Source organism: Lytechinus variegatus, chromosome 4 (assembly GCF_018143015.1).
Source record: "Lytechinus variegatus isolate NC3 chromosome 4, Lvar_3.0, whole genome shotgun sequence".
Classification (NCBI taxonomy): Eukaryota; Metazoa; Echinodermata; class Echinoidea; order Temnopleuroida; family Toxopneustidae; genus Lytechinus; species Lytechinus variegatus.
The window spans coordinates 21,825,951-21,839,274 of NC_054743.1; the positions used below are offsets into that span (position 1 = coordinate 21,825,951).

Consider the following 13,324-nt stretch of genomic DNA (forward strand, 5'->3'; position numbering starts at 1 on the left):
GTCAAATTGGACTAAGGTGTAATTGTGCAAAATGAATGAAAATAAATGGATATTAGACCAACTGGTTATGGGACAAATTTGTCATAGACGAAATGGTGATTAGACGAAATGATGCTTGGACCAAATGGTTGTTAGAGGAAATGCTGAAAGACGTAATAGCATTAGACTAAATGAAACTAGACCATGTGGTGAGTGGACGAGTTAATTTACTGTTTTGCTCAGAAAGCCTTACACTCACGCACAGAGTGTGAAACTGTCTTTTCACTTCCCTTTAATTCACTCAGTAAATAAAACTATAAAAAAATGCAGTTGACATGAAGAAGTGACGAGAAAGTTTTTGTATCATTTTATTCTTTTAAATCATTTTATCGTATTTTAAGTTTTGATAAACACTTACAGTATCAAAGGCTTTTTTTATTGACAAGAAACGCTGTCCTTGATTTTAAAGTCATTGTTGTGCAATTATTTGGACTGGAGGGTCGGGTCAAGAATGTTAAATTTACAGACAATTTCTGTATAATCTTTTATGTACAAACTTGAGACAAGCCTAAAGTTTACGAGAGGGGAAAACAGATTCTTTATTCTAAAAATAACCAATAAAGAAAAGACTACACATTTAAAAAAAATGTATATTGGGTTTTCCTATCTGTTTGAAAAGTTGAAACATTTTCCGTCCAATTTGGAGACAGAAAAATATCATTAATTATTAATGTTGATGCACCAAATATAACAATGGAAAATGCAAAAGAAAAAATGATAAAATGTGGATTATTCGGTTAGAGTATACCAAAAATAAACATCTAATAAATCTATCCTACTACTGTATCATAAAACGTGAAGGTTTCCTGTGTTTCAAAAAACCGAGGGCTTCATTCGTTTACATCGGGTCACCAACCTGACGAATGTCATTCCTTGGTAGCCACAATGGTCATAGTTTTGGCCCTTCCCAGTTCACCTTGGTAAAAATTACCAGACCTCTTTGGAGTGACGTCACACATCCATTTGTACACGTCATCGATGAATTCATCTTGGTGTTCCACAGGGATGTTCTTTATCGGGTAAAACACGCAACGTAATTGTTCTGTATAACAAATATTGATAATGAGAAATAACGATATACGGTAAAGTCACAAGACATTGTCAAAAATCATATTATCAGAGTTGAATATCGGCCATGTAACCACTCACCCTGTGACATTTTGGGTTGCTCTATGGGTGTCGATTTCTTGTGATGATTGGGGGGGGGGGATGATCGGCGAGGGCGAGAAATGATCGAGCAAGGGGGGGGGGGCGGTATTCCCCTCCCACGGTAGGGACTTTTCAAGAAATTGACATGCTAAAATCGCATTCTAGAGCATATTGAAATTACTTTCTAGCCTTAGCTATTTAGGCCATCATATGGTAGTCAACTTTCACTATTAAATTACCAAACATTGTTGAGGACTTTTTTCTCGTTAGCCATGAAGACAATCAATGATGCAAGCGCGGAGCGCGAGCTGAATTTTTTTTGACATTCCGACCTAAAACAAGGCAAACGCCAAGCGTGGTCTCGCCTGCATATTGCAGTCATGAAGAGACTGCATGTCAAAACTATAGGTCATGTCATTAGTGGAACAAACAGATGCAAAAAGCCTCCGAACATACAGTACCAGTCAGATATCTTTAATACCTGTTTCGAAGCTATAGAAAGTTATTGTGTGTACAACACAGCACAATGCCAGTCATGGAAAGTTCATTGACCTTTGACCTTAATAAAATTCAACTCACATTCGACCTTGACCTGCACCTTCAAGAGATGGACCTCTTGTATGAATTTGGCAATCCTACCTCGAAGATATAGAAAGTAATTGTGTGTACAGCACAGCACAGTGCCAGTCATGGAAAGTTCATTGACCTTTGACCTTCTTCGAATTGACTCATATTCGAACTTGACCTGTGCCTTCAGGAGATGGACCTCTGGTATGAATTTGGTGATCCCACTTCGAAGCTATAGAAAGTTATTGGGTGTACAACACAATTGTTGACGACGACGACGACGCCGACGACGCCGACGCCGGAAATAGTGATACCTATGTCTCGCTCCGCTACGCAGGCGAGACAAAAACTGGGCACTCTAAGCACTTTAAAAACATGAAAAGGATAGGTATATAACAACTGATGCGAAGGCAAAACGTGCGCTGAACATTTTTTGACGTTTTGACCCCCCCCCCCAAAAAAAAGATAGAATTGTAAGCACTTTTGTAATCATGAGCTTGATAGGTTATATAACTAAACGATTGATGCGAGCGCGAAGCGCAAGCAGAAAAAAAGATTTTTTTTACCTAAATCGGGACACTATTTATACTTTGTTAATCATGAAAGCTAGCTTGGCTGGTATCTTCCTACATAGGCCTATAATACGAGCGCGAAGCGCGTGCAGAAAATTGTTGATATTCTGATCTGAAATTAGATTTTAGCATTTTTAGATAAAGAACAATCTGCGTATCTCAATAAACATGCTTGTGCGTGTTCTAGATTTAGACCATAAACATATAAATTAAATCAATAATGCGAGCGCGAAGCATGAGCTGAAAAAATTTGATATTCCGAACTGAAATATGGTGAATTTAAGCACTATATCAAGCATTGTGTAGGAAAATTGTGAAGTGGATAACGATTGATGCAAGGACAAATCACGAGCCGCAATTTTTCATTGATAAACTGTCATGAAAAAGCCATTTTAAGATATTTTAGAATTTAGGTATACATACAATCAAAATACGAGCGCACAGCGCTAGCTGATGCGTTTGACAATCAGCCCTTATGAGGGATATTTTTAGAACTTTATGGAATACACGGAAAGGATAGGTACTTGACAAATCAAATAATGCGAGCGCGTAGCGCGAGCTGAAAATGTTGATATTCAGATCACAAAACAGACATTTTACAAAGCACCTTTTTAAAGATTAATTCAAACAAAATATTGAAAGCTCGATGTCCGAGAAGAAATATGGTTTGTATATTGACTTCAAAACTGGATATTTAAGCTCTATATAATATATCAGCCTATTGAGCAAGGTATATATCATCGAACAAGCAATGCGAGCGTTTGGAGCGAGCAAAAATTTGATATAGTGCTATGATAGTTCGTTTTTTTTCCAAGTCTTCCCCTCATCTTATTCTGTTCATTCCTCTTTCTTCTCATTTTATTTTCCTTTTTTCTTTTCTCATCTCTTTTCCTTTTTTCTCCCCCTTTTTTAGTTCCCCCTATAGGGGGACCCAGGCTCCTCGATCTGCCTATGAATTAATATATAATGCATATATTTCTTTTTGTTAAAACAATTTTGCTTTTATGCAACATCAAAATAAGAGAGGGCCTAAAAGTACGCATTTATTTATGGCTCATGAGATTACCCTATATCGACAAGTTCAATTATTACACACAGATGAATGTACTAACTGTTTTCAAAACAGACTTGTCAACTTTTTTATTCGTATCCTTTTTATCGTGAATTTATTCCTCCTTCGATTTAGTCATTACCAATATCTTCATCATGACCACCATCATCTCCATGGCCTTCATCATCATCATCATCATCAACATCATCATCATCATATCACCGTCACCCTCAGCTTTATCATCTCCATCTTCATACTAAAATATTGCATGAATTCATGTTTCGTATTTGAAAATATATGCCCATTCTGCTTTATAAATGTATTAATTCAATTAGTATAAGTTTGGGATTGTCATTTTTTTTCAAGCAATCTGCTTATGATGACAATCCTTCTCCTGCAAATTGTGAATATCATATAGTAAATCATTTTTGTCTGGAATTATCTTGGTACTCTTTATTTATAATTCATGCCAAAAATGCTAACATATTATGTTTATTATGTTATGAAAAATGTATTATACGAATGTTATGGATGCAGATTGCAGAAGAAAACAATAAATCAAATCAAATCAAATCAACTTTAGAAAAATGAATTGGGAAACGATTTTTTTATTTTATTTTTTTTATTTTATTTTATTTATTTTTTTTGGGGGGGGGGGGATTTATCCTCCATCCCCCCCAGGATCGATACCCATGGGTTGCTCAACATTATTTAGCTTGATAAAAGAAATAACGTCACCCGGGTTCCTTAAGTGTCACCTGACCCTGAACCACATTTACTGATCTATGTAAATCACGTGCTGAACTTACTTTTGATGTCACTTTCCTTCCATTCAATCCAAGGGGGTTGCTTCACCTCTGAATGTTCAATGATGAAACCCACTGATCTCATAAGGTCCAGAAAACCCTCAGTACTCTTTGTTGGAAAAATTTCGTAGTTGCATCTCTGAAGACAAGTTTTGCGTGTGACAAAAAAAGGACAAAAAATAATGAAAAAAAAAAACAACAACTCAACATTCATGAAATTTGAATGTTATTCTGAGAGATTCGTGCTCCTTTTTGTCGGTAAAGCCATTTATAAGCTTCTTGATAGATTCACACTTTGTTGCTTATCAAGTTTTAACCCGTACCACGGGTGTAAATCCGGCGGGGAATGTGGGATACACCCTCACTTTTCGGAGAGGGGAGATGGTATGTACAATCATCCCCCCCCCACTTTTCAAGATAGATTTTAAAAAAAATCATCAAATGGTTCAACCTACTGTTAACGTGTGGATTTATTTGCTATTAAAGTGCTTGAATTGGCATGTGGAGCACCGGTGTGGAGCATTTCGTGAAAGGACTTGTCGGAATTTTTATCCGACAAGTCCAATGTTTTCCGTGGCAATTCTTTATGTTTAGTGCATCATGGGAGTTTAGTTACAATAAGTCCATTTATTAATAAGCGATTCCAATGACTTTTAGATATGTTTATAACTTTTATCATAAACGAATCAAAACATCCTGTAAATACACTTTCATGAATATGGAAACGAAACCACAGGGGGGGGGAGGGGGTCATCTGGGGTCTGTTGCAGAAAGAAATATCAAACGCAATTCTCGAATGATGACAATCCTTCTCCTGCAAATTGTGAACATCATGTAGTTAATCATTTTTGTCTGGAATTATCTTTTTAGTAATCTTTATTTACAATTTATGCCAAAAATGTTAACATATTATGTTTATTATGTTATGAAAAATGTACTATACAAATGTTATGGATGCAGAAGAAAACAATAAATCAAATCAAATACGGGTGCTTCATTGGCTGAAAATCAAGTTGCGCAAGATTTTTTTAGTTTCGTTTGATTGCAACTCTTTCTGCAACAGGTCCCTGGCATCTTTGTGGAAGCGGGGGATTTTGTACAAAATACATATTGCCCATCGTATATTCTTCAAGTTGAGTGTACGAGTTTACTGATGACATTGATCAAATCAATGCCATTAATGAAACTCATCTTTACCATTGATTTTTATCCATTTATAGGGGACTTTAAATTACATCAATTAACACAACAATGCAATTAATTCTTCAAAAATTAATTTTGCTCTACATTCGGAATGCTGCATCACCTTCTAATAAAATCAGATTATTCATAATATTTCCTTTTTATATACATCATTGTGATATTTCCACGTTTTTGGAAGTTTATATTGTGACCCGTGGTGGCCTATAAATATGATCATTTTGTATGGCACCCTTATTTCCGATAATCGTGGTCCTATTTTTGTTTTTCTTCTCATCTCACCTTTAACTAGTGAGCAAATAAGTTTTCACTGAACAAAACTCGATCATTATTAATTCCTATTTGCTCTTTAATTTGATTTGTCATAACTTAGATTTGAGCACGTGCCCAGATTGACAAAGTATCAATGAAGAAAGCGCTATGCAATAAAATAATTTAGCATGTGTGCAAAATGATTGACATAAATTAAGTTTTCTTAGACCCTATACATGTAGGCAGAGAAGCCAACACTATGATTGAGACAAGAAATTACTCCTGTAAGTCACATGGATTGGAAAGGAAGACCTTCGGGTTATAGTTATTTAGTTAATCTTTTTCCTTTCCCGGCATCCATGTGACTCTCCTTATCCTATTGTTTGTATATGTTGTATTATGTTTGATTATACCAAATAAATAATAATAATAAAAAATATATTTCTTGTTCACATTCTTCTAAAGTTTACGTTGTGATTTTATACCCTTATCATCTTCTGTAAAAATAACTAATGCATATCATTTTAAACGACTGAAGAAAAAAATTCGAGGCTCGCTCATTACGCCCACTCGCCGCAATTTCTCCTATAATTACACTCCCGTGAATGACGATTTGATAATCATTCTTTCTTCCAGCTATGGAAAACTTGCTCGCTCTCTTCGCTCGCTCGCATTTGGATTATAAGTGAAACCCAGTAGTTTACATCACAACAAACCCGTTACAATATAGCCATTGAATAAACAAACAAAAATCGTGATATTACTTCAAGTGAAAGATGGAAGTATCGTGTCAGGGCACTGAAAACGATTTTTTGATCGGGGTGATGATGTAAATATGACAAGCAAAAAACAAATATTAAAAAGAAGTGCACTGAAAATATTATGGAAGGTCATTTTGCTCCTGAGAAATTTTACAAGCAAAAAAAAGTTTTCAATAAAAAATCGAGATCATTTTGGTTACATCTTTATCATTTTTTTTTCTCATCTACCAGAATTACAGGGGTGCTGCGTGTACCTATATATTCTCCATAGGCAGCACGGCCAGCAATTATGACGGCCATCTTTAAATTTTTATAGATTTTTCTTTTTTTACTTTTTAACAAAATACCATGCATATTTTCAATATACATTACTGGATATTGCTCTGAAAAGATACCAGTGTGCATGTGACTCTTCCTGTGACAAGAGATTAGCTAATCTCTTGTCACATTATACAGTTATACCGAATTGCTTCTTGGATTTTACATCAATGCCTTGCTCTATACCATGTCTGCTGCATATTCTTCATCGTAATTCTCAATCTAGGGAAATATGAACAATGACAGGACTCTTTGCTCTGATTGTAAGCTCAGACACCAATGATAGTATAATATTTCGCTATGAACTTTCGAATTTTGGGTGCATTGTACTGTTATTGTCTATAAAAAGTGGATTTAACTGAACTGGTTTTAACACTGATCTAGGACTTTGTTTACAACGACTTTCTTCTCTTCAGATTTTGAGTGCTGTCAATAATGAACATACGGCTACAACAATAATTGCTGTTAAAACAAAAACAAACTTATGTTAGAACTACAACGCCAGTGTTTAAAGAGGATAATCAGACCAATCATTGTACACTATACAGCGTTTCCAACATAAAAATGTTAATGACACTTTAATTAAGTATAATGTGAAATTACTAAATCCTATTCTATATTTCGTAAATTTATGTAATCGTAAATTTGCATTTTTTCAAACAGCTGGCTTGAATTTCATGCGATATGATTCATTAAACAAAGAAATATGAGCCTTCTTTGAGAACTCATCAGAAAACCTCTCAATCCAAGTTTCGTTATTGCGTTGAATAAAATTAATGACGTCTTCATTCACTCATTTTTATTTCTTTTTTTTAATAGATTTTCGGCCAACAACTCGCGAGTCGATATTTAAATCTAAAAGGAAAATGAAGGTTTAAGAAGACTGGCATCACATCTTTAACCAAACGTGATTAATCAAACATGAAATTGACTTTAAACCAATGGGATGCACAGTTAGTGACTTGCGATTGATTTTCAGTTGTTTTCAAACGCAACTTTTTCTGCAACAGGCCTGGACTAGCATTATGCAATCGAGAACATTCTGTGAAAATATTTGATCCGAATAAAGAAATATCTATTTTGTCACTGGTTCTTGAGTTCCGAATCCATCATGAGCTGACGGTTTGCTTCGTCAGAGATGTTGCCTTTACGTCTTCGTCAGGAGTTTATTACAAACCCTTGACGAAGACGTAATATGAATCCTTTTCGAATATACTCCTGATGGAGACGTCGAAAATTTTAGTATTTTACTACAATAAAAACGTAATTTGAAACCCCCAAACCCCACACACATTAACTTTACTACTATCACTGAAGCCATTAAGCCAATACCATGAATACGTGAAACTGTCAACTGTAGGCTAGGATATTATTATGCTGCATACATACCTGTAGATATTGCCCCCATTTTGGATGTTTTCTAATCCATACATCGCAGGTTTCACCGTAGGGACTCCATTCTGAAACAAGTTGGCAATGTGCAGGGATATCAAGGAGGAATATACCTCCTGGATTAAGACACTGGTAGATATTCTTTAAGACACTCTTCTTGTCAGAGCACCAATGAAGAGCTGTCAAACTCAGAATTTTATCGAACTTTTCCCGCCAGTCGGTAAGAAGAGGACCAAACGTCTGCGCGTCTTCTTCAAAGTATCGTATATTGTGCCCTGAGTTTTCAAATCTAGCGAACTCCACCAATCCGTGAGAGATATCTAGGCCTGAAAAAATAAATCATTTTAGAATCTCTATAAGGCACAAATATCGATAGCCTGGCAGGTACAGGGGGTTGAATGGTATGATTATATTTAGAGAGATTTATTTATGTAAGATTTTATTTTGTATTTTAATCCTTGTGATTATAAATCGTTAAAAATATATGACAGACCGATTCTTACTTTCCTTTTAAAATGATCATTTTAAATTTGTTTTGCATGGATTCCGATTCAATTATATTAATGATTTTGTATTATTCATTACTTTCACATGATTGTTATGTATGATGAGGACATTTTGGGAACAATCATGCGGTCCTTCCGACCGGAGTGGGGGGGGGGGGGGGGGAGGGGCGGGATATAGCCACAATTAAACTAAGTTGTCTATGAAATGATTATTGATTTGTCCTATAGCTGTCTGACCCCCTGGATGATTTGAACATTGGATACTACTGCCATGACTGCCTTCATTGGGTTGATCTCCGAAAGCAACGGAGGAAGAGATTCAGGAAGAAGAAGAAGATAATGGGGACAAGACTGGTCCAGGTGAGGAAATGGACCTGTGTTGTTAAAGGTCAAGTCCACCTCAGAAAAATGTTGATTTGAATCAATAGAGAAAAATCATACAAGCACAATGCTGAAAATTTCATCAAAATCGGATGTAAAATAAGAAAGTTATGACATTTCAAAGTTTCGCTTATTTTCAACAAAATAGTTATATGAACGAGCCAGTTACATCCAAATGAGAGAGTCGATGATGTCACTCACTAATATACAATATTTCAACTTTTACGAATTTGACGATTAGGACCTCCTTGCCTGAAGCACAAAATGTTAAAATAATGGAATTCCACGTGTTCAGGGGGGAATGAAACTTCATTTCACATGACAATGACGAGAAAATAAAAATATTTCATATTTCATATAATAAAATACAAAAGAAATAGTGAGTGAGTGATGTCATCAACTCTCTCATTTGGATGTAACTGGCTCGTTCACATAACTATTTTGTTGAAAATTAGCGAAACTTTAAAATGCCATAACTTTCTTATTTTACATCCGATTTTGATGAAATTTTCAGTGTTATGCTTGTTGATTTTTTCTATTTTTATTCAAATCAAGTTTTTGTTGGGGTGGACTTGTCCTTTGATATATTCATTTTTACTTGAGTGAGCCTAGTTCGAGTAAAAAATATCCTACTTTCAAGAGCGATATTTTCACATTTTAGAGACTTTAAATCGTAATACAAGGTATGGTAGGAGATATGGCAGGGAATGATGCTTTGCTTAATAACCCTCACAGAGCCGCGCCTAGCACAAAAGAAAAAAAAAAGCAACGCAAAACTTTCAATACCTCATAATGAAATGGCTTAATTTCTTACCAGTGACTGAGTTTACAAGAGGAGACAACATTTTGCAAAGCCTTCCAGAACCACAGCCAACATCGAGTACGTCGTCGTTTTCATCGAAATCGATCCATTTCAAAGCTTCATCACGAAGTCGACTCTGTATACAAACGGAACTTATCAAATCATATTCCCGTGCTAGTTCTACTGTGTCAGCATTCATCTTGCCTTGCTTTGAATGTCCGAAATAAGTTGAAAAGATCAGTGCAGAAAATTGAGCAAAGCTTTAAATCATCTTTGCATTAAATACATATAGGCCTACTAGTACTGGCAGTGGCGGACCATGACCCGAGGAGACAAAGCATTGGAGGGTCACTTGCATTAAACTGAACAATGCTGTGCCCCTCCAATGCTTTGTCTCCTCCGGTCACGGTCCGCCACTCAGGGGCGGATCCAGCTTTTTATAAAGGGAGGGGGGTTGGGGTAGTATGCGAGGGAGCGTAGCGACCGAGTCCAAGCGAGCGGAGCGAGCGAGGGGGAGGGTGTGGGAGGGGGTGTCCCCCTCCCACAGTAGGGAAATTTTTTGAAAATCTGTGTGTGAAAATGGCGTTTTCTTGCATCTAAAACACCACTATTTTTGGTATAGAGGTCGTTGCCAAATTAACCCCCATGAAAATTTGTAAAATTAAGTTTTAAAAAAAGATAAGATTTAAAAAATAGTCCCCGGATTTTTTTTTTGGGGGGGTTGCAACCCCCCCACCCCCCTCTAGATCCGCTTCTGGCCACTGCCTACTGGTCACTTGCCATCGCTATAATTCCAAAGGCCTTATTAAAAAAGATTAAGCCTTTGAACTCGCGTAGCAGGATGTCCAGACGTGGACATTCGAATGAGGAACCTATTAAAGAAGGCCATGGATCGAAATTCACACGGTTTTCCTAGTAGGATGCCACCGTGCCTGGCTGTCTGCTTTGTCTGTTTAGCCAATATTTCCGGGTGGGGGGGGGGGGGCGTGACCAAATTATTTCTAGTATTAACTAGTTTTTTATGTGTGAAATATAATCCCCTAAACAAGTTTTTCGCGGGCTTCATGTACACACTTTGGCCCCTAAACAAGTTGTCGACAAAATCCCCTAAACAAGTTTTTTTAAATATTCATCATGGGTACTTCATCCCCGCCATTGCAGTTAGGGTTAAAATACCTGCACAATCGTGAAAAACCCGAACACTTTTCAGAAACGTGGAGGAAAAAGTCCCGGGGACAAAGCTTAGAAGGAAAAAGCATACCCTAAACACGTATGGATAGTCTTTACAAAAAAAATCTTTGAAAAACCATAACCTAAATACGTTTGACCCCGCGATTGACAATTGGCCAGTCTTACAAAACCAGCTTTAAAAAAAACCCAGGTGTTTTTTTTATACCCTTAACAAGTGCACGCGCGGCCCACGTCTAAAACTAAAAAAAAACAACCCCACCCTTTAAACCCGTGTTTTGGTCACGCATGTGTACAGTACGAGCACTTTTAGAAACGTACGTCGACATAGACGACTGATACTAGATGACGTAACTTTTTGGCCTGCCATATATGCCTCAGGCCTATATATATATATATATGCCTCAGGTCCTCACACACGTCCACTATCAGAATCGAGAACCTCGCCACATTCATTTTGCGGTTCTCCTAAATCACAGTCGACGTGCGGGTGACGTGACTGAGTGACGTCATTTCAACCGCTGAAGCTCAGCATAAAGATCAACCTTTCCCTTTCAAAACACAGTTTTCAGTGACTTTTCACACAGTTAATGTAGGTTGTACGACGCATTATATGTTTATCATATTTTAAATTGCTTTCTGATCTCCAAATACATATCGATATTATATCCTAACTCGCGTAAAAAGGAATCAAAGCAATTGAAAGGGCATGTGTGCATAGGTTGCACCCTCGCATCACCCGACCGGGTCGCCAGGCGATGGTACTCCAGGGAAGGGTTTCATCAATATTTTCATCCGACAAGTTGTCAGATCTGACATCTTTTCATGATTTTGATTGGCTGAGAGGCACCGTTCCTATGATAACTGTCGGATAAAATGGGACTTGTCGGATAAAACGTCCGACAAGTCCTTTCATGAAACGCTCCCCTGAAGTATTCGCATCTGTCATGTCTGTAGTGAACAAGGGCATACGACGACGTTGACTCGAACGATCAGACAACTGCTACGCCGTTCTCGTTCACTGCTTACTGCCACCGGCAAATATTTCTGGTGGTTCAGGGAATTCTTCTGCGGTCCACATTATCAGAGCATGATCGAGTATAGGGTCATTGATCAGAGCCAGTAATTTCTAGATCTTCCTTTAAAGGGAAGCTCCGGGCTGAAAATATTTTATATCTAAATAAATAGATTAAAATTCACTGAGCAAAAATATGAAAAATTCTTCAAAATCCGAAAACAAATAACGAACTTATTGAATATCAAAGTTTATCAATATTTTGTGAAAATATAGTTATCTGCACATCATTATGAATATTCATTTGGTGGGCTAATGATGTCACATCCCCACTTTCCTCCTGTTATTACATGAAATCATAATTGTTTCACACTTTCTTATATATGTGATTAATGTGTCTCCTTTATAATGAAATAAGCTGCAGCAATAAATATCTAATGCATTAAATAAGTTCTCAATCAAGTTTTTTCAGTTCTCGGTAGAAACAATTGAATAAACCTAATTTCATAAAACAAAATACAAAAGAACAAGTGGGAATGTGACATCATCAATTTGCTCATTGAATATTCATGAAGACATGCCTAGAACAGGGTCACCGGAATAATGCAAATCTTTAAAATGCCATAACTTTGTTATTCCTTGTCTGATTCTGATCAAATTTTTAGTGATTTGTTTGTCTGATTTTCTTCATATGTTTATGTCATATTATTTTCAGCCCGGAGCATCCCTTTAATTCTGCAATAATCAATCGCACCAACAGGAAAGAAATTGTAGGTCGTGTGAAATTGGAATTGAAACGTTTGGTTCCCCATACATAACAATTTACATTTTTTTTTTGCATAAGAGTCTGTATTTTGTTCATAAATCAATAACAAAATGAAAACTGTGTTTTCAAAATTGCATGTTAAATAGTATTGGGGTAAAAAAAGAAGACAGCCAACCATGGCGCAAAGTTTTACATCATGTTAGCATTAAATATATACATAGGCCTACTGGTCACTTGCCAACGCTAAATTCCAAAGGTCTTATTAAAAAATACTGAACATTGTAGGCCTATCTAAGCCTTTGAACAGGCGCAGCAGGTTGACCAGAATGTGGGGAGCGTTTCATCAACATTTTTGTCTGACAAGTTGTCAGATCTGACATCTTTCCTTGATTCTGATTGGCTGAGAGGCACTGTTACTATAGTAACTGTCGGATAAAATGGGACTTGTCGGATAAAACGTCCGACAAGTCCTTTCATGAAACGCTCCCTAGGCAGTCGAATATGGGACACATCGAAGTTATATAATATAGGCCTACATATGTAACATCATGGCCGTATT

General features: G+C 36.6%; 1 protein-coding gene across 1 annotated transcript; it reads right to left on the reverse strand.

Moving 5' to 3' along the window:
- Positions 1 to 339: 339 nt before the first annotated feature.
- On the reverse strand, positions 340 to 10,119 carry LOC121412603. Its single transcript, XM_041605383.1, has 4 exons — positions 9,809 to 10,119; positions 8,105 to 8,433; positions 4,188 to 4,323; positions 340 to 1,081 (listed from the first exon to the last, which is right to left on the reverse strand). Exons 1-4 carry the CDS (start codon positions 9,993 to 9,995, stop codon positions 906 to 908), a joined length of 828 nt encoding a protein of 275 aa, XP_041461317.1. The 5' UTR covers positions 9,996 to 10,119; the 3' UTR covers positions 340 to 905.
- Between the last annotated feature and the right edge of the window lie 3,205 nt (positions 10,120 to 13,324).